This window comes from Ovis canadensis, chromosome 2 (assembly GCF_042477335.2).
Source record: "Ovis canadensis isolate MfBH-ARS-UI-01 breed Bighorn chromosome 2, ARS-UI_OviCan_v2, whole genome shotgun sequence".
NCBI classification, from domain to species: domain Eukaryota; kingdom Metazoa; phylum Chordata; class Mammalia; order Artiodactyla; family Bovidae; genus Ovis; species Ovis canadensis.
The window spans coordinates 18,278,844-18,305,240 of record NC_091246.1 but is presented as its reverse complement, the minus strand read 5'-3'; the positions used below and the strand labels follow the sequence as shown (position 1 = coordinate 18,305,240).

Sequence of the window (26,397 nt, the reverse complement as noted above, 5' to 3'; positions counted from 1 at the left end):
GGTAGCAGTGGGCTTGCCAGCTGTTAGAAGAATTTGTAGCTTCAGACTGCAGGGCTCTGTGCCTCAGTCCCATCCTACTCAACTGTGTTTTTCAACAACTTAGATGAAGACATGCTTACAGCAAATTTCAGAGGTTCTACAGCAGGGAGAGGTGGATAATATACAGGAAGATAATAGTGTTCCTGAGTCAGGGACTTGATCTTTCATCTCTGAATCTGTGATGCCTGGCAGAGTTAGATACACAGTGAGCAGTCAGTAGGTATGTGCTTACTCAATAAAGCAATCATTGGATTAAGACAAAAAACAAAACAAATGGACATCCCATAAAATTCAGTTTAACAAGGAAAAAGTTTTATATGTGCTTTAAAAAACCTTTATGTTTATAAAGCTATATATAAAGGTTGAAAAGAGTCAACTGTATTAGTAAACAGTGAAAAAGACCCCATTTAACAATACCTATGAAGCAGAGGTTTCAGTTCCCTACAAGTTGCCAATAAGACCACACTACTTCAAAAATGCAGTACCCTTGGGCTGAGGAAGAGGAGTACGGGATAAAGATCAATAATTGCCTCTAGACCTGTAACCATTTGGATGACAGTCTGATTATAAGGCTAATTCTAGGCTTTGTTCTTCAAAGAGCACATTAACAATATGGAGTATGGGCCACAGAGAGGCAATCAGGTCAGCACAGTGACAAGTCTGAGAGGCTTGCTATAACCAACACAGACATCATCATCATCACTCACACTTCTACACGGCTTCAGAGATTACAAAGTGTGTTCTCATAGATCATCTTATCTGGGGAAGATTTAGGATAAATGATAGGTGTCTTCAAATATTTGAGGGTATTTCCAATGGGAGAAGAATTAAATTTTCTGTGTGGCCTACAATTAATGGAACTCATAGGGAGATACATTTCAACTCTGCTTTATAAAAATAATTTGAACTTCAGAATTCTTTGACACCCTCCATATTGGCTCAAACAGAAGCATTATATTACAGCTGACATGAAAACAGATTTGCAAGAGACGGATAAGCTTCCAGTAAAACAGAAGATGTTTTCAAATGGCAGGTTGAGTTCCTGGTAAGACAAAGAATATCCTGACTCTGGAGGTTAAAAATCTATCAGACAAGTTAGAGGCACTGACTTTAGAGGCACTGACTTAGAGTTCCAACTGAGTGTACCACCTCAGTTCTTTAAAAGGTTGTCACTTAGGCAATGAGGTAGTGGTAGTATCAGTTGCAGTCCCTTTGGACTGATTTTCTCTGGTGTAAGATCAGTTATGTGCTGAAGGTCGTGTTTGGTGACATGAAAGTGTACAACTGTGCCTGCCTTATCCTCTTTCATTCATCTTTGATTAGCTGGGACATTTCCTGGTGAAGGCCAGAAGCCCTTCCAGCCGTCCAGTCTAGAGCCCTGATGGAGGTTTATGGAGCAGCAGCAGGCGGGTGGTCTTACCATGTCCCAGACAAAATTGGAGAGCCAGTATATGACAGGCTTCACTCCGCTGATGAACTGCAGGTGCTTCGCTTTGCTGACGCGCTCCTGGATAAGGAACACGACAAAGCTGGCCGGGACGAAGGACATCGCGAAGATGACACAGATGGACACAAGGACGTCCACGGATGTGGTCATCCTGAAAAAGACAGTGCAGCTGAGGGCACAATCAGAGCATGCACACACGCACATGCACACACACACACACACACATGAATGTCTGAAGCATACCCCAGGGAAAAAGATCTGTTCACCACATATATTTCATTCAGGGTTAAAGATGATTATTTTCAAGCAAAAAAAAAAAAATCTTGATAATTCAAATGCAAAACTGCTTCTACTGAGGTCAAAGAGAGTCCACAGCCAAAATGAAACTATTAAAGGAAGTCTAAGAGTGGCCTAATAGCATTCACTTTGTTCTACTAGTCTTGATCTTTTATGAGCAACAAGCTGTAAATTTTCACACATAAGGGAGTAGTGTAGCTTGAAAACTAAATAAAGCAGAAATATTAGTGTGAAACTATTCAAACAACAATTTCTGGCTGTAAGTGAATTTGACAACGAAAGAGCATGGCATATCAATCTAACACAAAAATTCCATCAGATCCTTATTATAAGAAAAATAGCCTTATAAGCCCATTAAATGGGATATAATATATATTATTTCTTTATATAAATTTCATATAAGCTTGGTATAAAGATCCTAGTGACATACATTGATATTCCATACAAGTGAAGTAGAAACTATAACTGCCATACTCCATAAACAAGAAAGGAACCTAACATGTATTGAATATTAACCTTGTGCTGAAGGCCAGACTTGTCCATTTACATGAAATGCCTCACTTAATACCATATATCTAGAAAGTTTAAAAAACCAGATTTAAACCCAGATCTCAATGATTTCAAAGGCTATACACTCTGAACTAGATTATACTGGCTTTAACACCATACACACATACACACACACACATACACACACACACACACATGCTGTCTCTCTCTCCCTCTCCAGGAATTAATAAACACACAAGCTGATAAAAGTGTGTTTCACTAAGTTTAAAAATAGTTGTTTTGAAACAAATGAAATTGATTTTTTAATTAAACATTGTGTTAAGAGTGAGCTAAAATATTTTAGAATCAGATTAACAATTTAACTTACTTTAAATGAATTCATTAAATGTAATAATGGCTTTACTTATTACAGAGGCATCTATCTTGTGTAGTTTAATCTCTGCCCAGCCAATTCATAAACTGATCATTTTTTGTCCAGAGCCTAGACCAACCCAGACATACATAACATACCTCCGTCCCCGACTGTTATTCTACAACCAGCTTCATACTTCTTTCCCCTGCACCACAATTCCCCCAACACCCTCCCCTCTCCCAAATCAGACACAGTGACACTTACAGAGCCACTTCTGAGAGCTGCTGCTTGGTGAGGTTCAGCGGGTGATTGAAAGCAGTAATCCCATACTGGCTGGGGTTCGCTCCCTTCTGCAGATTGGCCCGGAGAATGGCATTGTTGATGACGTTCAAGAAAGAGCTGATGGCGTGCCAGCCCTTGTTGTTGAACCACACCTGAAATAAAACATACCAGGTGCAAAGTACTGCTCCTGACCCCTGTTCCCGAAGTTTGGTGCACACACACAAAACATGCACAAGAACTCCAGAAATTTCAGTCACATCTGAAGACAAAACATGATCAGAGAACACGGTCAAGAGGCAACAAGCGCCAGGGTGTGCCCAGCGTGGTCACGGTGTGACCACACACCGTGAGGTCAGGCAATATGCTGACTTTCTTCAATGTATTTAATCTTCACCAAAGCTTTGAGGTAGACATGGTTATTGCCTCCATTTTACAGATTAGGAAACTGAGGCTTAAACAGGTTAAGTATCTCAGTCATGTTCATAATGGTTCCTCTGGTGTGACTAGCAGAAAAGCAAGTTCTTTTTATAGCCTCACCAATAAAGGTACTAGACTTTTCTGTCGTGAATCAACATTATCATGAGCTGACACTTCGGGGCAATACAGGAATTATTGTTCATCAAGTCACTGGAACAAAGGGCTTTACCTTGACGTTATTTTTCGTGTCCAGTCCTGTCATGAACCTTCCCAAGCTGCTGAGAAATCGGTCTGCAGAACTGTCCTGTGAACAACAAAAAGCTGCCTCAGCTGGGATGGTTCACAGGGGAGGAGCAACAGGAAGTCTGGATTCTGTGGACAATGGCACAACCTTGTGAAGGGAAACACGGCTACTGTCTCATTCACTGAAATGCAACTTGAACCCTCTAAATAATAAATGGCTCCTGAAAAATAAGTGACTGGAAATCTAAAGCCCTGATGTTGCCACAAGTCATAGGTCTTAAAGGAACCAGAGGGAAACCCTGTCAGTCTGTATCTGGTGGTCCCAAGAGGCAGATGTCAGTCTGTATCTGGTGGTAAGGGCTCTTCACCACACTCCCTTGACATCGCCCCCAGCTACAATTAACATGTAGATGCATCAGAAATGGGGTCTGGGCCTCAAGGGAGAGATTCTAGGACAATCCCTGCTGTCTGTGATCCTGGAATTCATATCATCTGACCCCCAATTCCAACTTAGAAATGGGAAACTTGGGATACAGATAAAGAAAGTGAATGTTTATCAGGTCCTAAAACTAGCTGCCGGTTTAAAGAAAGTGATTCATTTCCTGTTTAACCAATGATTGTTTTAGAAAAGTATGTTTGATGCCCAGTTCACTGGCTATACTTAAGTTATTCTGAGAGATCTAAAATCTCTGAACTTGCTTTTTTTTCTCAAGCATCTTTGTTTGTTTTGGCTGCACTGGGTCTTACTTCCCTGATCAGGGATTGAACCCAGGCACCCTGCACTGGAAGTGCAGAGTCTTAACCATTGGACCATCAGGGAAGTCCCTGAACTTGTTTCTGACCTGCACTTTCAAATAGTAAGTACACACTGAGTGACTCAGTCTTGGCTGACCCACGATCTCTAAGTGCTCAGTGATGGCTTTGTACTTGAAAATCTTAAACAGTAAGCTACCAGGTAATCAGATCTACCTGTCAACTACGCCCATGTACCAGCAACTCATTTTCTGTCCGACGTGTCTTAGGATGGGTACTGTACCTTGACCACCTTCAAGTGTTTCTTCATTTGCTGGATGGCATCATTAACTTCTTCACTCGGAGGAAGTGACTGAGAATTACTGGCACCCAGGGAAAATCCACCATACCTAAAAGAATAGCCTGACATTACGACACAGGCAGCGTGGGGCCCACTGTCACTCAGCAGCAGACACTGCCTAAGGATGTAATGTTCAATTAGAGGAACTGTATGTTCAAAGTAAGACCAAAATAGGACTCAGAGAAAGTTTCACCTTGGTCTCCTCTAATGGATCCTGGCACTCTCTTAATTCTTAAAGCTTCTGCCCAAGTGAGAGGGACCTGGGCCTGATTATACACAGAATGAGACATCTGAGATGTTGAGGAAAGAATGTGCATTCATCTCACAGATGCTCCTCCCACCCCTGGTAGCTCAGGCCTGAACATGGGTCTCAAGGCAAGCAGATGGGGAGTCAGGATGAGCAGGGAAGACATTGGCCAGAGAGGCCAGGGAGGGTTTATAGATGGGCTGTGGCCCTTTCATAGCAGGAGAACCACAGAAGGTTCTACATCCACTCTACTCAGTTATTCAGTAGGTCCTGGCTCTTGGGGAAAAAGGCAAAGAAGAAAGGTGGGAGATAGGGTCAAAAAACAAAGTTCTGAGGCAGCCATGTAAGGCATCTCATTTCTCATGAGTAATAATAAGCTTCAAGGATGTTTCTTTCGTTTTTTCCCCGTCTCATCTGCTTCTTCAAAACTCAGAGGGATATGGGCAGGGGTGGTGGTGGAGGGTGGAGAGGAGAGAGCCTGACTGCAGCAGAGGAGAAAATGATTCTTACCCTCCTGATGGAATTCTGGTCTTATTTCCTAACAGAAACATTGTTATTTTTAAAAACTCAGAAGGATAAATGAGTGGAAATGCAATGAACATAGATGGTTTTGAAGCCTCCTATTTCATCTAAGACCTTCTTGGTTATTACAAAGACCTGAAAAATTGTTCTTGGGCCCCTAGGTCTCCTAGGTATCTGATGATAATTTTAATTAGCATAGGTTTTTCCCTCACATCATGCTTCCTGTCAAATCCCTAGAGACCCACAAGGAGATCAATATGCAAAAATTCCAAAGGCCTCTGAAGTGGCAGCTGGGCACTGAGCCAAGGGCAAAACCATCCCTAAACCAACAGCTTCCCAGGGTCCAAAAAACTGCATCAAAATCATCCTCATGAGCTTTAGGAGTCAAGGAAAACAAAAAGAAAAGCACAGAGGAGTCAACTTACCTAAACTCATTGACCCAGATCTTGTTCTTTAAGCTGTAGTGAGGGCCAAAGACAAAGAAACCAGAAATCAGTCCAAAGAAACATTGACCCTTTTCCTGATCATACAAAAGTTAGAAATATCTACCTGGGGATACAACAAAGGGACAGAAATAACTCTACAATCAGGCTGGTGTTGTAGGATTTTGCCAATGAAAAGAAGCCCTAATCAGCATGTCTTTTCTTCTCTTCATATTAAAACATTATTATTTTATGAAGGTCATGCCTTGTATTAAAACAATTTAAAAACCAACAAAGATGTGATCAAACTACAAACTTTTTAAATTCAAAAATAATAGTTCAATTATGGCTAACATATGGAGAGGATTTGCTTCTTTCTTGGAAACTAACAGTAACTGCCATTCAAGCATACCCTTGTCATTAAAAGTCACTAAAACTCCCAACTTAGGGGACCAAATATAACAAAGCTGATGGGAAGGAAGCTAGAACAAACATTTTCTGGGCATCAGCTAAGTACAGCAGTCCCCTCCTTAGGAGGGGACTCACTCCAACACCCCCCAACTGGATGCCTAAAACTCCAGATAATACCAACCCCTACGTATACTATTTTTTCCTATCACCTGTCATTTTCTTTGAAGGTCAATAGGGCCACTATCACGTAAAATAAAAGTTACTTGGGAATAAGTTCTGTAATACTGTGGTAGTCCATCTGATCACCAAAAGGGCCAGGGCAAGGAGCATTTATGGTGTGTGGATATGCTGGACAGTGGGATGATTCCCATCCCAGAAGGGACACAGTGGGATGATTCCCATCACACCACTCAGAGAAGCATGCCATTTAAAACTTATGAATTGTTTGTTACTGGAATTTTCCATTTAGTATTTTCTGACCACAGCTGATGATGGGTAACTGAAACTGAGGAAAGCAAAATTGCCAATACTGGGGGAGCTAATGCATTCAGGACTATGCAGTGATGCCCCAGGAAGCTACATGGCTCTTCTAAGCCTCCACAGAGAAGTCCTGAGAACTCAGCGCTCTCTGGATAATGCCACGTATTTATCACTCATTCCGTCCATGAGAGGTACTTTACGTGTATCATTTCATTTAATCCTTACAACAAACTACTGAGAGCAACATTATGATCACATTATATACAGCCTAAGGCTTTAGAAGGATAACTGGTTGCCATGGTCAAACAGCTAATAAGTGGCAGAATTAGAATTTAAATCCAGATTTATCTTCATTCTGGAGCCAGGCAACCTCAGTCTTCAACCTGAATATTCATAATACTTCCCATTACCTTTTCTAGTCTGAAAGAATATCCTAAACTTCAAAAGGACAACATCAAGCCAAACTGTGATGTTTCCAACCACTATTCAATCTCCTATTTTTTAGGACTTTAGTCCCTCTAATCAGTAACAGCTAAGCAGGAGCCCAGGATTGTAAATGATGACCTTTTGGCTATGATCTGCACGTATGTCTTCACCAGATAATCCGAAATGTTTCTTCCCGTGAGGTTCTGAAGGATGTCGGCAGTATTCTGTTTTTTCTGTCATCAGAAAAACCAAGCACATGTGTCTTTATGGGTCATAATTGGAACAGAAAACAAATCAAGAACAAAAATGACACATGTTCCTCAAACACGTACCATGGTGTGAGCAGACCCCTGACCACAGGGCCTGGACACTGTCATCAGCCAATCACCAAGGCCTGGTCTATTCTGCCCTTTATGCCAAGTCAAGGTGATTCCCAGCAAATTACTCTGAATAGCTAAGCAATAGACCATGAAGTATCATTCTTCACGGTTACAAAAGATTTCTAGGGAGCAGCACCACTGACTATGCCTAGTGAATTTTCTTCATTGGAGTTACACTGATGAAGAGATGAAGTGCTATTTTAAGAAGCAAACCACTAAGGACTACTTTTTCAACACTATTTAAAATTCCTTGTCCTCATCCTACAACCTGGATGCTGATAAGGCAGCAGAGAGGCATCACAAGCAAGCCTCTTCCTGAAATTCTCAGAAAAAAATGATTCAGAATTGCTTCTCTCACTCATAGTCTCAGAGGATTGTCAGTGAGGAAACAAGCCCAGGGACTCAGAGTGACCCATCCAAGGTCACCAGCTCCTCTATGGCAGAGGTGGAGAGGAAGCTGCGTCGGTCAGTCTGTCCTGGGACACCACCGCTGCAGGAGAGGCTGCCGTGTGACTTCCACAGACCACTGATCCAGAGTGTGGTCTCTGGTTGTGTCTCAAACAAGGACCTAGGCTGACTTCAAAACATGTCATCCATTCCTCTTCCCAGGCCACCCTCACTTACTCAGTCACACCCTGAAAGGACTCACTTGAGGAGGAGGCAGCCCCCCTGCCCCCCGGGGGCACACAGGCAGCATCTTCTTGATCTTGTCGCTGCTACACTGGCAGGTGGGGGAGGGGTTCTCCATTGTCCAGTTTCCATTTCGGAAGAGGTCCGTGATGGTCTGGGGGACTGGGGCAGTGGTCCACTTCTCCTCTCCCACCAAGCAGGGCCTTTCTCTGCAAAGGGACACCAAGGACAGGATCGCCCAAGAGGGTCTGGCCTCTCCTATTGCCTCAGAGCACAGGACCAATCAATAATAACTGCAAATACAGATATATCCCCTCACCACTTGGTTACTGATCTGTCTCACAGACTTGTCAGCTACAGACTCGTTTTACAGTTAAATACCATGGACACAAAGAAGGCCTAACTGCTCATATACTGAACTCAAGTCAGCCCAATCACCAGCATTCACTCACTCACCCATGGGTTCACTCAACAAACATTCACTGAGCATCTACTATGTGCCAGACACTGTCCTGCATATTTGAGAATCTGGGGTGAAAAGACAAAGTCTCTGCCATCATGGAGTTTGTGTTCCCAGGAAAGATTAATTAACAAATAATATAATCTTTGATGGCCAAAATGGAAGCAAAATAAAGGGGGAATGACTGATGAGAAAGGACCACCTGAAGAAGACACATATTTCAGCCAAAACCTAAATGATGACAGAGAACAAGCCAGGCAGGGATTGGGAAGAAGAACATTACAAGCAGAAGCAACAGAGTGCAGGGGAAAAGGCCCCCAGTGTTCTACGAATAAGGAACAACAGGAAGGCAGCGAGGCTGGAATGTGATGAGCTATGAGGAAGAGTGATGCAAGATGAGAAGAGGGAGGCAGGGGTCAGAAGACATATGCCTCGGGCAAAGTCTACGTTTTATGCTGAAAATCTGGGGAAGAATGTCAAGATTCACTTTTACATGTTTTAAAACAAGTAAAAGAATTTGGGGGAGTGAACCGAGGTGAGAGTTGTTGGCTCACGAAGAGCTAGGTTGTTTGCAAGCATCCCAGGTGACAAGTCAGGCATTTATGTCTGAGTTCTGAATTACTGTGAGATCATCACTTGCCCTCTTGGAGCCTATTTTCTCCACAAAACAGTACAATGACTTATTTTAATAGGTCACATTTCAACAAGGCATTTCCAATGTCCCTTACACTTTTAAAATGCTATGATCTGAAGCCGAGCCACTGTGTTTAGATGATTCTTACATCAAATGAACAGTTTTGTGGATTGCTCTCTGGTTCCAAGTGGAATCTCATCACAAATCTTATGAAACTTGTCCTTCTCCAGCTTGGTCATCTTGTTCTTTAGGAACTGATATTAACTGTCCGGATTTATACTTATTAAGTACTAAATATTAGCAAGTGTTCAGTAAGTATCCAGAGTTAATAAGAGCCAACAAGTATATAACAGCTGTATATTTAAAGAGCACACATTAGAACTTGCACACCCAGGCGGCATGCTCACTGGTCTGTCATCTGCAGGCTCACTATCTTCCCTTTAAAACCTGGAATTCAAGTTTGCCCTTCTCCAATCTTCCTAAACTTTCCCACACTCTCCATAATCCTTGAATCTGTGGTTAACAACCTCAAGTGCAAATTCTACCCAAGCCTGGAAACCTGAACTCGAGCCTACCTTCACTGAGCTGTCAGAAGCTCCTCACCACTCTTCACTGTTTTTACTCACAGAGATATCTGGACATGCCTTCTGCCCTTATACTATGACAGTCAAATGAGTATTTCACTGAATTTATTTATATGCTACCTACTGTTTTGTTTCTTTTTTAAAAAAGGACTCTGAAGGAGAATATGGCAAAAACATGCAACTCTGAAAGAAGAAAATGTCCATTTTTATAAAAATTATGTCAACTTTTCAGGCTTTTAGAGTGAAGAAACTGATTAGCAAGACTGCAAATTATACATAATAGGAGCCTCTCTCTGCAGTCAGGTATAGGATCCGAGGGAAGGGGATCATTATGAAGTACTATTTAAATTAAATATTAATGTCTAAAGCAGAAAACAAATGTCTATAGTCATTTTCCTGGCAGGATGCTAGAAGAGTCTACTGGTCTATTACGTTTGTTCCTAGATGCTAGGGTTAAATCACTACATTAGCTCCCTTAAAATAAAAACTGTCTCAAAGGGTAAATGATGGTCATCACCAGGTGGCATACAAGTGACTAAAGCAGTGCAGAGATAAAACCAGGCAACAAGCCCACAAAGCCAGCTGTGGAGGGGCTCACAGCTCAAGCGGCACTCACGGGATCGGGTTTCCTTCCATACATCGGGTCCCAAAGCCAGGCATTCCAGTGAGAGCATTTAAGAGTTCCTGGGTGCTCACATCCTCAGGTGCATCATTACTGTAGATACATGAGAGGGAGCCAGCTTAGCAACTCATTTAAACCATGAATGGGAGAAGAAAAGGCGCTTTTTTTTTTTTTTTCAAATTTAACACTTTATTAAGTACTTCCCGTGTGCCAAATCCTGCCAAGCTCTTAAAATAGAAACACAGAACCCACCCACAAGTAACTCAGCCTCTGGTTGTTTATTTGGTGTCAAGATAACATACAGCACTCCAAGGTGGAACTTGTGTAAATAAGTGATAAATATGGAGGGGTGCATACGTGTGTGCCCACATACATTTACATATATCTATTTTATGGGAAGTACATGAATTCATTAAAGATCAGTATTTCAAAAGTACTTTCACAATTAATCATTAGGCATAGACAAGAGGGGTTTTCTAGAAAAAGGAAGGCAGATTTTATGGGCTTAACATTTGCGTGGACAACTGGAAAGCACAAATAATGATGGGCAGAAGTTATAAACACAAAACAAGCCCATGCCCCACAGCCCTGGGCAACACAAGGTCAGCAGCTGGAAAAGAAAAGAAGGAGGTAAACCCGCACTAAATAGGAAGAAAGCACAGAATCAGAGAACAGGAAGCTGATTTGCATGCTTATGTTTCTTTTTTCTTTTCTTTAAAGCTTCCCTGAAGCTTCCCTTGGACATCACTGGCACAGTTCTCCATAGAAAGGTTTACAAATATTGTGGGACTGAGGAAAACTCCTGCATAAGGAGATGGAGAAATTCCTTTGTTCTTTTGTTTGAAGCACTGGATCGTCACAGAATAGCTGTATTTTTGTCTAAAAAAACAGGAGCTATTATCCGTAACCTAAACATGAAATAATAAACGTGTGAATTGCACCATGCAGGAAACAAGAACTTGGAGGTGTGAGGGTCTGAGTGTACGGAAACCCTGTGTTCAACTGCAAAATAAAGACAGTATAAAAATCCAAGTATATTATAGTTCCAGCAGATTCTTCTGCATTGGTAAATTATTTACATAAGGCATGTATGTTCCTAACAATGAATAGAGAGGAAAGGAGTTCAAAGCCCTGCTACTCAGGTTTGGTTCACTGCTGTTCTCACATCTAGCATGAGCTTGTGTGAGGGCTGTAGCCACAGCTGATCAATCCATGCCCTGATGTAACTGAGTCCCCCTCCCCTTGGCCCTCAGCATAGTAGACACTATGGTCAGCCCGAGCCCTCCTCTCCCCCTGGGCGCAGAAGGCAAATGCATACCTGACAAACGTGTACTGTTCATTGTACATCCAGGGCTGAAGTTCCAGGCTGGGGTACTTGCCAAAGGGTGGCACAATCAAGCTGAACACCAGGGCGATGCAGACAAACACAGCTGGCAGGACAATCTATAACCAGGAGGCAGGGAGGGAGAAGAATTGCCAGAGACGGACAAAGGTTAGAGTCCAGGTAGCCTCAGACCAGCCAGCACTGGGGTGTGTGCAGGGCCTAGTTCCATCAAGACATTCTTGGCAGGTTGGAAGCAGTAGAGGCTGAAATCTAAACCCCTTTCCTTGGGTGAATTTCTGGAATCTGGCAATACAAGGCCTGAGCTTGTGGCCACCTGGCAGCCAAGAAGTAGCAGAACCAGAATTCATATATAAATCTATATGTTCCAAACTCATATTCTTTGCATTACCCACATAGCCTGTGGGAAAGAATCTCTGTAACTTCTTTATACTTCTTGATTTTGCAGATTGGAATAATTCAATCCTCCCAACCTAACAAGTTAGCATGCAGAGAATAACAAGTCTTTTCTGTGTACTATTTTTTTCTGACCCCTGGTTATCTTTTCTATCATTTTGCAGTTCAACATCAACTTAGAGAAAAATCAAGTCTCCAATAAGTTCATATGTTGAGTCATACCATCTCTGAAGTTTTGAAAGTTTAATCTGCTCATCCAGTTTTTCTAGACTTTGTCCTTGTTACATTCTCCTCTAATAAAAAATTAACACACCCAGAAATTTCTAATTTGAGACCCATTCCAAGTACTTGCTCATAACATATCATAGGTACTATTATTATCATCCCTATTTTATGGATAAGGAGATTGAGGCTCAGAGAAGTAATCTGTCAACAAATATATAAGTGCAAGAAGCAAAATGGGATTGAAATACAGATAATCTGGCTCCAGTGTCCATCTTATAAGAACGATGCTACCCTGCTTTCACTAGTTGGGAGCCTGTAGTCCACCAAGGAAGCCTGAATCCTTGGCCAGGAACACACTTCTCACCTGAGCAAAGAATCCTTTCCGACTCCGTCTGGCAATCAGCAATCTCTTCCACAAAAGGGCCACAAACTGCTGCTGTGTGAGCTTCCAGCCCTTCACCTGGTAGGAACCTTTACCATCCATCCCACTGAGCAGATCTGTTTCTCTGGATTCTGCAGAAAGCCATCACTGAAGGTCATAGATTATAGCAGACATTTTTGACATCCCCAACCTCCTCCCTCCAGCATCTTTAGCAACCACCTTGGAGGCTTGTGTTTGGAGGTAGAAGTAAAGCAGTAGAAAGCTTTTATGAAAAATTCATGTCCATGAAAAGGTATGACCCCCAAATGTACCATACTAGCAGTCTCTGCCTTTGGTTCTCATCTGATGAGCACAGAAAAATGAAGGTGCCTTGAGACAACTGAAGAGATGTGTGCACACATAATAGTTACATCAAGCCATTCAAATGAATTGAGTCATCCTGTTTCTTACAGAATATTCTATAAACAGGCCATGTCTGTAGGCTGACATACTTTGAGAACACATAACAGCAACTTGTCTCCTGCCTATTATATCTCTGGCTAAAAGGTGGACACATTCAGGTGATCTAAGTGCTAACAACGTATGAAGTTACGGAGAACACGAGAGTTGCACGTTCAACGTGGCTCAGGGACAGGAGAGCCAGGAAGGTTTCTGTTCAGAAAAGTTTTATAGAAACCTTCATCTTACACAAATGATTTCTAACTGCAGTGACCTAACATCTCACCAATATTTGCTTGATTTCCTCTCTCTCCTTCTCCATCCCAGTCAAACACACAGGGATAGTCTTCAAAAATAGCTAAGTTGAAGGGTACAATTAACTCTAGTAGTAAATTCACCTCACTCTTTCAAAATCATCCACCCATTCAAAGAACATTTATTCCAAAATTAAACACCTAACGAATGTGAGAAAACCGGGACTCTACGGAAAAGATAATAAATGGATTCAGAGGAATAAAGGGCTGTCTTTTGATGTGTATCTCGAGTGAGAGGTCTCAGTGCAGTGCAGGAAGTAGGCAGGACAGGCTCTTTCAGGTCTGATCATATGCACAGCACCAGAAAGGGGAAAGTGGCTTTTTTCATGCTCTCTCTTCTCTTTAGACCCTGTAGGCATCTATCATCCTGGTTCAAGGGCCTTGAAAGATAACACCAGAGAACACAAGAGTGAAATTCACTTTCAAGCAACAAAACACAGATCTCGCCCAAACGGACCTGGATCTATGTCGGAATCATTTGGATCCATAGCATCATCTTCAGTAAAAGGGCGAAGACAGCTTTGCTTGTCCCCAAAGACTCGTCTGTTTCGTCTTGCTGGTAAGGTGCCATCTGCAGACAAAAGGAAGGAACCCCATGTTTTATTTGTAATAAAACAAATTCTCTGAATCTTTAAAAGTCTATACAGTAAATGTAAGAATGTCATAAAACAATTTGAAGGGAAAGGCAAAACCCTGGTGAGCCAAGAGAGCCTATAGGTGGCACAGCCCAGAGGGCATGCAGTCCCTTTGGAGGGTTACCTGAGGTCTCAGCATCCACTCCACTCTCTTCAGCCACTTTGAGAAATATCTGAAAAATGAGAATGAGAGGATTATAATAAGCACCACATTATGAGAGCAACTGTCATGATTATTACATGACTGAACACGCTGGCCCCTAAAGACATAATGTAAAAGCTTCATTTATTGATAACACTTGTTAGAGTCACTTGGGAAAGAAGCCGTTTATACCAGAGAACATTTCCCCAGTAGTGAGAGCTATCAATTCAGAAAGTCATTTTCAAATTAAAGTTATGACACCAGGACACTGCAGAAGGAGGAATTTGTTCTGTACCTACAGGGAATGAGTCAAGTGGCTTCAAGTCTTTGGCCCGAAATCATTGAGCAGGCAAGCACCAAAATAGGCTATCCAAGAGAGGATGATCAGGAGAAGCGGCATTCCCTATCACTAGAAAGGTTATGGCGAGGTTTCCAACATCAGAAGGCGACCTGAACTAGACAGGTGATTCCCAAACTCTGATCTACAGATGCTGCCCAGGAAGCATGCAATAAAAGCACAGACATTAAGGTCTTACCTCCAAAAATTCTGTTTCAAAGACCCTGGAGTTGAGCCTTGACATTTTTAGAATATTCTCAGAAGATTCTCCTGCACCGGCTAACTTGGGGACTACTAGGACAGACAACTTTTATATCCCTTCCAACCCTCGAGGTTTCTCTAAAGAGAGGCACTGCTTACACAGTAATAGAGTATGGGCTTTGAAACTCAAAACCCCTGATCTGAATCCGCTCACCATCCCTTCATGTCAATTTTCTCATCTTGTTATCAGGATTAAATGAGTTACAATGACTGAAAACAACAAAACATACCCAGGTCAGCCCAAGGCATAAGTAGGTTTTCCATAAATGTTGGACTTTTCCTAGGCATGGTCACGACTGGTCACACCAGGAGCAATCCTCTTATTTCTTTCCTACCATCTCCCACTGAAATCTTAAAGGCTTAACTGGGACCAACACTGCCCAGATGCCAACGATCTAAGGGCTCAGTGCCTAGGTCCATGGTCATCCTACTCCCAGTGGACATGCAGGCTGCCTGTCTGGCCCCAGGATTGTGGGCCCTGCTCAGTTCTGACAGTCAGTCACTGAACTTACTTCTTCCAGAGTAGTTTCTGAGATGCCGTAACTGGAGATGCCTAGGTCTGAGAGCCTGTCATCAATTTCATGGAAGAGTTCCACAAAGGCTCCCTCTCTGGCAGCCTCGTAGGGCAGCACATAGGTCAGTTCATGCCCGATGTCTTCCACCAGCCGTGCCTCAGCCACATGCTTCCTGATGAGGTTGGAGATTGCGGAGACATCTGTAGGGACCAGAGCACAGATATGATACGGCTTGGCCAGCTCAGAGAACCCCTTCCTTCACCCTCTGCCTGCTCCTCAGAAGCCCACTGCCTGCACACCACAGCTGGCCCAGACACTGAAATCATTCCACAGGTTCATCTCTGGCCCAAGGGTTCCTGGGGGCATGGACTGGGTCTTATTCACCTTTGTATCACCAAAGCCAGGCACAGTGTAGGCCCTCAGTTTATGGTGCGTAGGTGGGGGTAGCTGGCTGAAAGACTTTCTGAGGTTGAAAGCGTAGTGTCTATTGCCAAAAAGCTAGGATTCTTCATTGGAAAACTTGACTAAAGGAACCTTAAGAGGTTCTTCATCTTTTTCTTAATCTATTCAAGGAGGCTCCTCTATTTATCTCAATAGAGGGTTAATCAAACAGTTCGTGGAAGGAGAGGTCTTCCTGGGAAGAGGCAGTTGTTAGGGCGGAGCAGACTTGGCCAAAGTAAAGGATTCCGTTCCATATGTGTCACTGGAGACATTGGACTCTAGACATCCCTCCTGAGGGAGGTGTCCAGTGTCCAGCCAGACCCATTCATCTCACCTGAATGGGTGGGGGACCACCCCCCACCCCAATCATCTCAGCTCTCTGGGACACTGCCCTGCCAGCTCCCAGACCAAGCCCCAGGGTCCCCGGCAAGCGTTAGGCCAATCCGCCTCTAAGCTGCGCCTGCTCCCGCAGCCACCCAGCCCCAGCCCAGCAGCAAACCTTGAGTCAGCGCCACCAGCCTCTGCACCTCTCCTCCTGTGCCTCCACTCTGCCCAGCTGGGGGAAGCTCAGACACCACCTGAATAAGAAACCCCAGAGTCCTTACCGACAGTCAGCGTGTCACTCTCATGGTCGCTGCCCAGGCCAGCATCAGAACTGCTCTGAGAAACACTGTCCTCCTGATGGCAAAGAAGGAGGTGAGAACGGGTCAGGGACCGAGCAAGGTACAGCCACCACCACCTTCACCGGGGCGGGGCTTCCGAGAGGTTCCTGTGTGTGAGAACTGGAGCAAAAAGTTTCTCCTGAGGGGCATGCAGCCAGGTAGTCTTGGCTTCTGAAGCCGCTGTCTGATCTAACATGAGTGTGTTGTGTGCACAGGAAGCAGGGCTCTCAAAAGAACTCTGGCCTGCCAATGCATACTGTAGGGACCTCCCTGATGGTTCAGTGGTTAAGACTCTGTGCTTCTACTGCAGGGAGCATAGGTTCAATCCCTGGTCAAGGGATTAGATTCCATTAGCCATGTAGCATGGAAAAAAAAAAAAAAAAAAACAACCCACAAGCCTATGAGTGCTGTAACCAGGCCCTCACCAACAGTCTTGGGCATGGGATTTACCTGCCTGGTTGTGTTGTTCGGAGCTTCTCAAACTTTAATTTGTGTCTCTTCACCATAGGACCTTGTTAAAATGCAGATTCTGATTTAGCAAGTCTGATTTCGTGTTTCTGCATTTCTCACAAGTTCCCAAGTGATCCCAATGCCACTGGCCTCAGACTATACTTTGACTCACCAGACACTAGTTAAAAGGTAAATAAGTGGACATGAGGTCAAGGATGGGATATATTGATAAGTGTTTTGAGTGCCACTGTTGGAATACACAAATCTCAGGCATGTACTGCAGTACAGGGGAGAATGTACCTTGTTATTGGGTGCTGGCCCCTCCTCTATAATGCACTTGTTGGATGACCTTGAATGAACTAAATCCCTTCCATCCTCTAGGATAATAAGTACAATACCTTCTTCCCAGGGTTGTTTTGTACTCCGAGATGATGTTAAAAAAAAAAAAAAAAAAGCCTACAAATGGTAACAATGCTATAACTATTATCATGATTTTCTTTTATGTCCAGAGGCTGCTAGATTGAGTGTTTGGCATGAAATCAGTGCTCGATAAATATTTGCTATTTTGTGTTTTAAAAGTTTAAGTCAAGAAGATTTAAAGGTAATGAGCAGACATAGCAGGGCATTCTGAAGCCAAGGCTCTTAACTCTTGGCAAACCTCTCTTCTTCAACAACATTAAGTCCTCTAAGGACCTTCTCCTACACTCAGCATCTCCATTAGAAAAAGGAAATGGGATTCAGCAGAGCTAACATGATGGGAACAGAAGTCTCTGTACAGGGCACAGAGCAGGGAGCTGGTGGCCTCAAGGTGGCAGACTAGGGCAGGTATGGACAAGCCAGTCATAGCCAAAGAGTCCTGATTCCCCGGACTCACTGAGACTGCAACTCACCTTTTTCAGGTATGACACAGTGCTACTGCTATTTCTGCATGAGCTGAGGGAAGACTCCACGTCCTTCTTGACCAGGGTCAGGTAGTAGCCTGTCCCCAGCTGGTTCTTCAGGAACAGGGAGGAGCCCACGCAGCAGAGCTTCCCGTGGGAAATGATGGCAATCCTGTCCCCGAGGATGTCCGCCTCATCCATGTGGTGCGTGGAGAGGATAATGGTGCGGCCTGCCAGGCACAAACACAGGGACATAGCACAGGTTAGGCTGGCCATCCTCACTGCTCCTAGGGGCCAAAGCCACAGAAATAAGAGCCGGGGTTGGGGGGATGCTTGGGAGAATGACCCCAAGGCTGTGTGCTTGTGACCCCCAGGCTGGTGATGTCGTGAGGACAGCTCTGCATCCCCAAACAAAGGGCAGGAATGTTTATCTGGGAACGAGCTTCAGGCCAGCAGTGTGCCGGGTGGTCTATGTGTTAGTGTGCTAGGCCTCATTTAACTAAATCCTTCATAAGGTGAGCTTCCCGGTGGCTCAGTTGGTAAAGATTCCACCTGCAATGTGGGAGACCTGGAGAAGGGAATAGCTACCCACTCCTGTATTCTTGCCTGGAGAATTCTATGGACAGAGGAGCCTGGCAGGCTATAGTCCATGGGGTCACAAAGAGTCAGACACAACGGAGCGACTTCCACTTTTCATAAGGTAGGAATTAACCACAGTTATAGATAAAGACACTGAGGCAAGTTTGACGGCTTTTCCAAAGTCTTGGGCCAACTTGAGCTGACTCTAAACCTGTGCCCCTTGTACCATACCTTCTTGTGTATCTTCTACCCTGGTGGCTCAGCGGTAAAGAATCCACCTGCAATGCAGGAGCCCCAGGGAGATGCGGATTCAAGCCCTGGGTCGGAAAGATCCGCTGGAGGAGTGCACGGCAACCCACTCCAGTATTCTTGCCTGGAGAATCCCACAGATAGAGGAGACTGACAGGCTACAATCCATGGGGTCACACAAACTGATTGCAACTCTCCCATCCACTCAAGTGTTCCTCTACTTTGTCAACATGCAAGCATAATGCACCACGTGGGGACAGAGATAAAGGACGACACAGCCTCGGCTCTCAGGAATCTGTCTGCAGGGGACCATGAGTATCCTAGACAAGTGAAAGTTCTATGTTGCAGAGGGCCCAGGGGGCCCACAGAGGACACCCTTTGTCCCCATTTCCCTCCTCCATGCAGGCCCGTAGGGTTGAAATGCAAACTTGAAGTGTCTTGTAAACCAGGCCTCCTACTTGCAGACCAGGGCTGAGCTCAGAGTTCAGCTCCCTGTTCTCCTTGAGAAGCAATTCTGGTGCTCTAGCAGGAACAGCCCTGAGATACAGCCAGTCTTTGAGAGCCCCTCCCTCCCCCCTTCCTTCCCCCTCCCAGCCCAGAAGACAGAGTAAATACACATCAGTGACCTTGTCGGTATTTCAGCAGCAGCTCCCATATCCCCCTGCGGGAGTAAGGGTCCACACCGGCTGTGGGCTCATCCAGAATGACAACCTTGGATCCCCCAACAAAGGCCAAGGCCACAGACAGCTTTCTCTGCATTCCACCTACGGTGAGAAGAGACAGGCCCCAGACCAACCCAGTGAATGACGGCAGAGGGGCGAAGAGACAAGCGGAGGCACCCCACGGGGGATAAGTCTGGGACACGTTTCTGACCCACCCTTCCCCTCCCTCGAAGCAGGGGACCCTAGGGCAGCCATATTTCGAGGAGGTGGAGGAGGAAGGCAGCTCTGGGCCTCACCTGACAGCTGACTTGTCTTGCTTTTCAGTTTGCTGGGCGGCAAACCAACATCCAAGGCCATCTGCTCCATCTCAGCTTTCACGTGCTTCTCAGAAAGCCCTTTCAGGCGGGCATAGAACCAAATGTGCTCCTCAACAGTCAGCCTGGGGGCAGAGGGGCAGGTCACTCTGGGCCCCCAGGACACACAGAACACAGTGCCTCCTCACCCAGAATATGACAGGCACATTTTTCTTTCCCCACCTTTTTTTTTTTAACTTTATTCATTTTTGCAAGATAATCTCCAGGAAGGATTCAAGGCAGAACCACAGTAAGCAGCCACATGAGCTGCTTGAGAAACACCACCAAAATTGTGACAGGTTACATCCACTCTACTCCTCGCAGGCCTGATGGCCGCCCATCAGGCAGCAGCAGGTCCTCAGAGAGCCTTTCTCCATGGTCCCACCAACCAAGGAGCTGCCCCAGCTTTAGCCTGGAGCAACTCCCTTGAACCTCAAACGACCTCAGCCCTGAAAGAAGAAGGACCCCTATAGAGGACACAAGCCTGAGCTGCTCACTTAGATAAGAGAAAACCGGGGCCCAGAAAGTCTCTTCCTGATTGCTGATGGGCAAGCTGAATGGGAGCAAAGTTCTGAGCAGGAAACACAGAGCCCACATACTGAGGGCCCTGGGGTACCGCCAGATGAAAGCTATGGCAGCCTCAGGGAGGGTATGTGGGGAGAGAGGGCTCCTTACTCTAGAAGGACAGCAATAGACAGCACCATTTCCCCAGCCCCCATGCACCAGCTGGACCAATGTAACACCTCCTACCCCACAACTCACTTTTCCAAAACTGAAGGACAACCAGGTAAACATGTCCAGGAAGGTGAGGCCTGCTACCCCTAAAGGTGGTAAAAATGCTTAAGTCCAACTCTGCCCATCACTCCTGACACACCTCTGTAGAGGGGTCGCTGGTACTCACATGTCAAACAGCACATTATGCTGGGGACAGACCCCCAGGTTCTGCCGGATGGTGCTCATCTCAGAGCGTATGTCTTTCCCTAGGATGTAGGCAGTGCCCGAGGTAGGAGGGAACAACCCAGTCAGGATGGACCTGAGGGAAAAATGTGAAAGCACAGGAGTCAGCGTTAGCCCTCCTGCCCTGGAGACGCTCCATTCTAGGCTGCAGAGCCTGGGCGGAAAGCAGAGGCAGCAACCCTCCACCCTCTTTCCTTCCTAAGAGACCCCAAGGGACACCCACAAAGCAAAGGACTCTTTGCCTCAGTGAACAGATAGGGGTGGGCCTATGTGTTGGAAATGGCAATTTTAGCACACACATTTTTTAAAATAAAGATTCCAATTTCCAATGGGAAGTACACTTTAAAACACACATTTTATATGCCTAAAATCATGTTCAAGTCAAATGGACAAAGTAGAACCAATTATTTAAAGATGAAAATAATTTGTGTGTTAGGATTTTTTAGATTTTAAAGATTTTTAAAGATTTTCTGCAATTTTCGCAATACATTAATTGTGCATTTAAAAAATACGTAACGGGAAAAAGAGGTTACCTCCCCCACCACCAACATACCCTCTGAAATGGTTGATGGGCTACACTGAAAGCCACTGAGGGTAACTCTGGTGTGTTTATGGCCCATGTTCCCTTCTGAAACTTCTCATTATTAAGGTTCTTATAGGTCCCAGAGAAGGCAGTCTTACAGCCAGCTGCCCAGCTGTTCCTCACATCTGCTTAGAGACAGAGTTTGCAGAAATTGCCTCCTCCCTCCAACACAGCCTATCTTCCTTTTCACATTCTTGCCTCCTAGTCCTGACCAAACCAGCCCCAAAGAAACCCTTTCTCAGATCTGTCACAACATTAGGTGCTAAAACACTGCAGAATTTTGAGAACCAAATGGGAAAGGTCATCAAAAGGTCCCCAGCCTATTTTAACCCAAAGATAGGAAAATTCAGCATTTGGAAAGCATTCTCACATTAGGTGGTACTTTTATACTCATCGACTCCTCATGCACTCTCCCCTCGCCTGGGTAAGCAACGCAATGTCCTTAGGTATGTTTCTGACTACAGGAAAGAACCTGCCTGAGGCTGATTCTCAGAGAGCCACACCCTCTTCTTACATGGTGGTGGTCTTGCCAGCTCCATTGTGGCCCAGGAAGGAGGTGATCTGCCCCTCGTAGAAATTCAAGGCCAGGCCATCAACAGCCACCTTCATGCCATCTCGGTAAACCTTCATCAGGTTCTGAATGGACACACCCAGTTTCAGATGGGTGGGTTCCTCCTCCATGCAGACTGTGAGAAGACAGGACACAAATGAGCCCACAGAAGGCACTAACAAGTGGAAGGTCAAGACGCAGGGTCTTGTAATTTTACAACTGTCCTTTCTCCATGGCTATTTCTGGTTTCTCAGGCAAGCAGGCAACAAATCTTTAATTCGGGCCTAACTGGGCACTAGTGTTGGTGATCGGAATACAGTAAGAAAGGTGCAGAGAGGCTGGGGAAGAAGAGTAGGAACGGCAGGAGGAGCAGCTGGATCAGCAGGCAGGGGCGGGTGGTAAGGGATCTCGTGAGCCATCACAAGGACATCACATGCCACCACTGGTGAGTGGGGGCAGGGCACAGAAGAGATCAGCAGAGGAGCGACTTCTGAATGATTTAGGAAGCCATACTGAGCACAAAGTATGTGTGTATGTGTGTGAGGGACAGGTGGAGGTGAAGGGAGAGATCAAAAGTCACTTTTCATTTAATGAAGGCAAGAAAGCAAAGGAAATGTCCCTTAGGAACTCAGAAAGCAACTCCCCCAGAAATCAACAGCACTGGACACAAATGCAGTCAAGAATTTAGAAAGGGGTATCTTATGTGATGTCTCTGCCCCTAAGGTGGTTTTAGACTCTTCAGGGAGGGAGTCACTCCTTGCCCCCTCAAAGAGGGCCAGGAGGGGCAGCAGCACGGCAGTCAGGGGGATGCAGGTCAGCAAAACTCACTTTCTGATGCTCCCTTCTGGCTAGAACCAGGGTGGCTCTTCTCATCACTTTCCTCGCCAAACCAGTAGGACTTAGTGCAAGGGAAATACCAGGGCCTGGGGATTCCATACTGGCCTGAAAGGCAAGCACAGATGTAAGCCAAACTCTGTAATGCCCCAGCAACCCCCAGGTTTCCCAGCCAGGTATCCCAGACACAGCTTCCTTGAGGTCTCCCCCTGACACAGCTGTTGGGAGACAGGACAGAATGGAATGGAGGTGGGGGAGGAGGGGCTAACATTTGCTGAGCTCTACTATGTATGACAAACACTCTGCACTTCTCTGAATCTTTCCAGCAACCCCATAAGGCAGGTCATTATTCCCACTTTAGAGATGAGGAAACTGAGGGATTAGTGGCCCAGTCAAGATCATTCAGGCAGTGAAGTGAAGAACTCAGAATCGGAATCCAGATCTGTACAATACAAAATTGCACATTCAGTGTGGGACATTCAGGTAGTTCAAGTAGGGATGGGTAATCAATATTTCATGGCCACTCCTTTGAAGAAAAATCAGAAAGTGAACCAGAAAGGGTTAAAGCTCACTCTCTCAGAATTTGATCTTCTATGAAAATATATCCAAGGGAGGTCTCAGTCAAGAAGATTTATTAGGGAAGTATAAAAATGAACTTTTATGACTTTCGATTAAAGCACAGGCAAGGGCTTAGCGCCAATATGTATCTTGTTATTCACAAGCTGTACTCAGGAAACAGAACTTCTGCTGGTGGTAACTTGGGGGATACAGAATTCTAGGCCTGGTTCAGCTTTGAAGAACTCTCCTGGGCAAGCTGACTCAGTGTAACTCACTTGGGTTCACCTCCCAGCACCTACTCTTACCAGTTATGAGGCCACAGGTAAGTTATTTAACTTCTTTGCATCATACTTCTCTCATTTGCAAAAACTGGCTAGAACAGTAGCTCTCTCACAGCAGTCTTATGAGTATTAAATTGAACCAAAGCATCATTTATAAGACATGTGCAGGTGCCTGGCACACAGTGCTCAAGAAATAATAGTTAGGTCGATAGTAAAAGCTGTACTTTTAGCATCAGTAGCTTCTTCTTAGAGACAATTTGTTTGCCATAGGTCTAAAGCCCTCACCACTTTCCAAGGAGACCTGAGCCCTGCAGAAATTCCAGCACAAAGAGAGGAAAATGACTCGGCTAGAAATTTCTTTTTCCTGGATGAAGACAAAAGCAGTGTGGAAGTCCAGTGTACCTGGAAACACAGCCTCGATGTACCACGTCATCACTCCATAGAGAAAGGTGTCAAACAGCATCATGGACACAGAGGTGGTAAGGTTGAAGCCATCTTCCTTTGTGGGGCTCTCAAAGAGGTTGTCCCACTGTACCCCAATGCCCTGCTCCTCGAAAAGGGCAAAGTACTCACAGCCAAACCCAAAAGCCACAGGAGACATCAGGCTCTGTGCAAAAGAGGCAAAATTCATTCATCCATCTCCTTGTCTCTCATTTTCCTATCACTGCTAATGTAAATGCCACCTGGAGAAATGTGAATTTGCAAAATGGATCAATTACAAGATATGGAAATATTCATCTACAGAGTCCCTTCAGGGGAGTGGGCTCCTTGACAGCATATAAAGTGATTCTATTTATAAGCACTCATTATGCACACACATTTCAGAAATGCATATATGATGGCATATAAAACTTTTAGAATTTTATGCTTCTAAAGATGCCTCAGGGGCTCAGCAACTGTACCTTATACACACACACACACGCATACACACAGAGGCATTTTTCAGGGTCCTCTCAAGCTCCCAGCTCGGTCAGCAATGGGCCCAGTGTCACAGGAACCTGTCTGGGGCTGCTGATGCCTAATGGGTCCGGACAGAAACACTTGGAGCATCTTATAGAAAACTCAGAAAACAACTCGTTCTTACTGGGACTTGCATACTTTCAAAGGTCTCTCCTCCTCTGTACAAGGGAAGGGAGTAAAGTCAGGGATTTGTGGGGAGATGGGGCACCTGTTCCTCAGTCTTGAAGTTTAGAAAACATTACTCAAGTTAAACTCCATACTGGACACAAGGAAGATAAAGGTCCAGAACGAGCCAGCTCTGACCTCAAGAATTTTCAGTTTTATCTGTGACTGGGACTTTGTGGTGAGCTTAACACAGCAGCAGTAACATGGCCAACCAGAGCTGAGAGATAAAAGGCAGATAAAAGGGAATGCTCTAAAGTCATTCCCCAGGGCCATTTACCCCCAGCTGGCCCATGGTGCAGCCTGGCTCCCTCAAAATTATCATTCGATTCAATTCAATCAGTGTTCACTCAGAGGACTAAAGATAAACTACTGAGTAAGACACAGTCCCTGCCTTCAAGAAGCATACAATCTAGAATTGAGGCTTAAGTCCCCGTGGAAAGAGAATCTCTTATCTTCTGTTCTCAGCTTGGACTACAAAGCAGAGGTGAAACACCAGGGGTGGCTGTGACTGCAGGTACTGCCAAAGGGCCAGAGCAACTCACCATGAAGATCTTGAGGGTAAAGCCCACGTAGTCTTGCCACGCCACGCACAGGACGTAGGGCAGGTATAGCATGAAGTAAATGATGCCCCCACAGGCAGCCGCCAGGTTGGCTCTGGAGAAGAGCGTGCTGATCAGGAAGCATTGCAGGATGGTCACCATGGCAAACACAGACAGAAAGACAAACACCACGCTGGGGTCGCTGTAGGGCAGCAGGTTTCCTAACTGGGAAGAAAGAGATCAAGGAAGACTCTCAATAAGCAATGATCCATGGGAAGCAGCCAGGGCTTATTCCTAGTCATCTTAAAAGACAATATAGAGAAACAGTGCTGTTCATTTTTCTGGTGAGTGAAATGAAGTCTACAGAAGGGAAATGACCAGCCCAAGACCACACAGCCAAAGAACAGCAGAATCAGAAACAGAACAAAGTCCAGGCTTGATATTCACCTAGGTTCATCTCAACAGACAATTCTGTTCATTGTTTCCCCAAGAATAATATCACCTTTTATAAGGACTATGAGCATCAAGAAAGAATTGCAGGAGATAGCATCCTACGTGGCCTCTCTCTCTGAAAGCCAAGGAAAATGGCCAGGCCATCTTAACATCCCCTGTGAGAACGTGCCATGGATTCTGGAGCCACATAACCATCCAAACTCTGTGGACCTGTCAAGTTTCTCCCAAGTAGTTGGTTCTGTTTCACAAGGACCTACCAACACACAATTGGCAGAGCAGCTCACACCCACCAGCCACAAGACCCCCATCCCGGCCACAGAGCTCAGGCCTGCCAGTCAGATATCAAAGCATGAGGGGAGCTTGATTTCACCAAGAACAGCTCTGCCATACTGCTGGGTGACCTCAGTGAAGTCCTTAACCTTCCTTGGCCTCGTTTCCTTGTATGTTAAATGGGTTACTTAGTGAGGACGTCATAAGACAGCATACGCATGTGTTCAAATAGTGTTTGGCAATCAGTACGTGCTCACTTGTAATGATTAGTAGCTAGTTTTTCAATTAATTGTTAGTTCCTTTTCCTTGGTACCCCTCTGCTTTTAAAAACATTTATTTTTAAAAGATGTATTCTTTAATGAAACAATTGAGAAAAAATTGGCACGTGAGTCTATTAAAGTAAGGGGTGGACACAGAACTGCACTGTACAGAGTCCCCTTCATGGAAAGGCTTGCGGACTGGCTGTCAGTCGACAGCCTCAGGTG

General features: G+C 44.9%; 1 protein-coding gene across 2 annotated transcripts in view; it reads right to left on the bottom strand.

The window, feature by feature from the left end:
• Positions 1-26,397, bottom strand: part of ABCA1 (ATP binding cassette subfamily A member 1) — a 132,187-nt gene that overhangs the window by 16,671 nt on the left and 89,119 nt on the right. For both annotated transcript variants that reach the window (XM_069575532.1, XM_069575533.1), the window contains exons 16-37: positions 25,193-25,414; positions 23,928-24,132; positions 22,681-22,794; positions 21,817-21,988; positions 20,664-20,795; positions 19,706-19,848; positions 19,374-19,511; positions 17,929-18,149; positions 16,532-16,604; positions 15,483-15,685; positions 14,355-14,403; positions 14,053-14,166; positions 12,826-12,974; positions 11,817-11,941; positions 10,493-10,591; positions 8,218-8,407; positions 7,327-7,421; positions 5,875-5,907; positions 4,624-4,729; positions 3,574-3,648; positions 2,910-3,079; positions 1,460-1,637 (exon numbers count right to left, since the gene is read on the bottom strand). In XM_069575532.1, the coding sequence (XP_069431633.1) occupies positions 1,460-1,637; positions 2,910-3,079; positions 3,574-3,648; positions 4,624-4,729; positions 5,875-5,907; positions 7,327-7,421; positions 8,218-8,407; positions 10,493-10,591; positions 11,817-11,941; positions 12,826-12,974; positions 14,053-14,166; positions 14,355-14,403; positions 15,483-15,685; positions 16,532-16,604; positions 17,929-18,149; positions 19,374-19,511; positions 19,706-19,848; positions 20,664-20,795; positions 21,817-21,988; positions 22,681-22,794; positions 23,928-24,132; positions 25,193-25,414 (3,006 nt within the window). The remainder of the gene's footprint in view (positions 1-1,459; positions 1,638-2,909; positions 3,080-3,573; positions 3,649-4,623; positions 4,730-5,874; positions 5,908-7,326; positions 7,422-8,217; positions 8,408-10,492; positions 10,592-11,816; positions 11,942-12,825; positions 12,975-14,052; positions 14,167-14,354; positions 14,404-15,482; positions 15,686-16,531; positions 16,605-17,928; positions 18,150-19,373; positions 19,512-19,705; positions 19,849-20,663; positions 20,796-21,816; positions 21,989-22,680; positions 22,795-23,927; positions 24,133-25,192; positions 25,415-26,397) is intronic.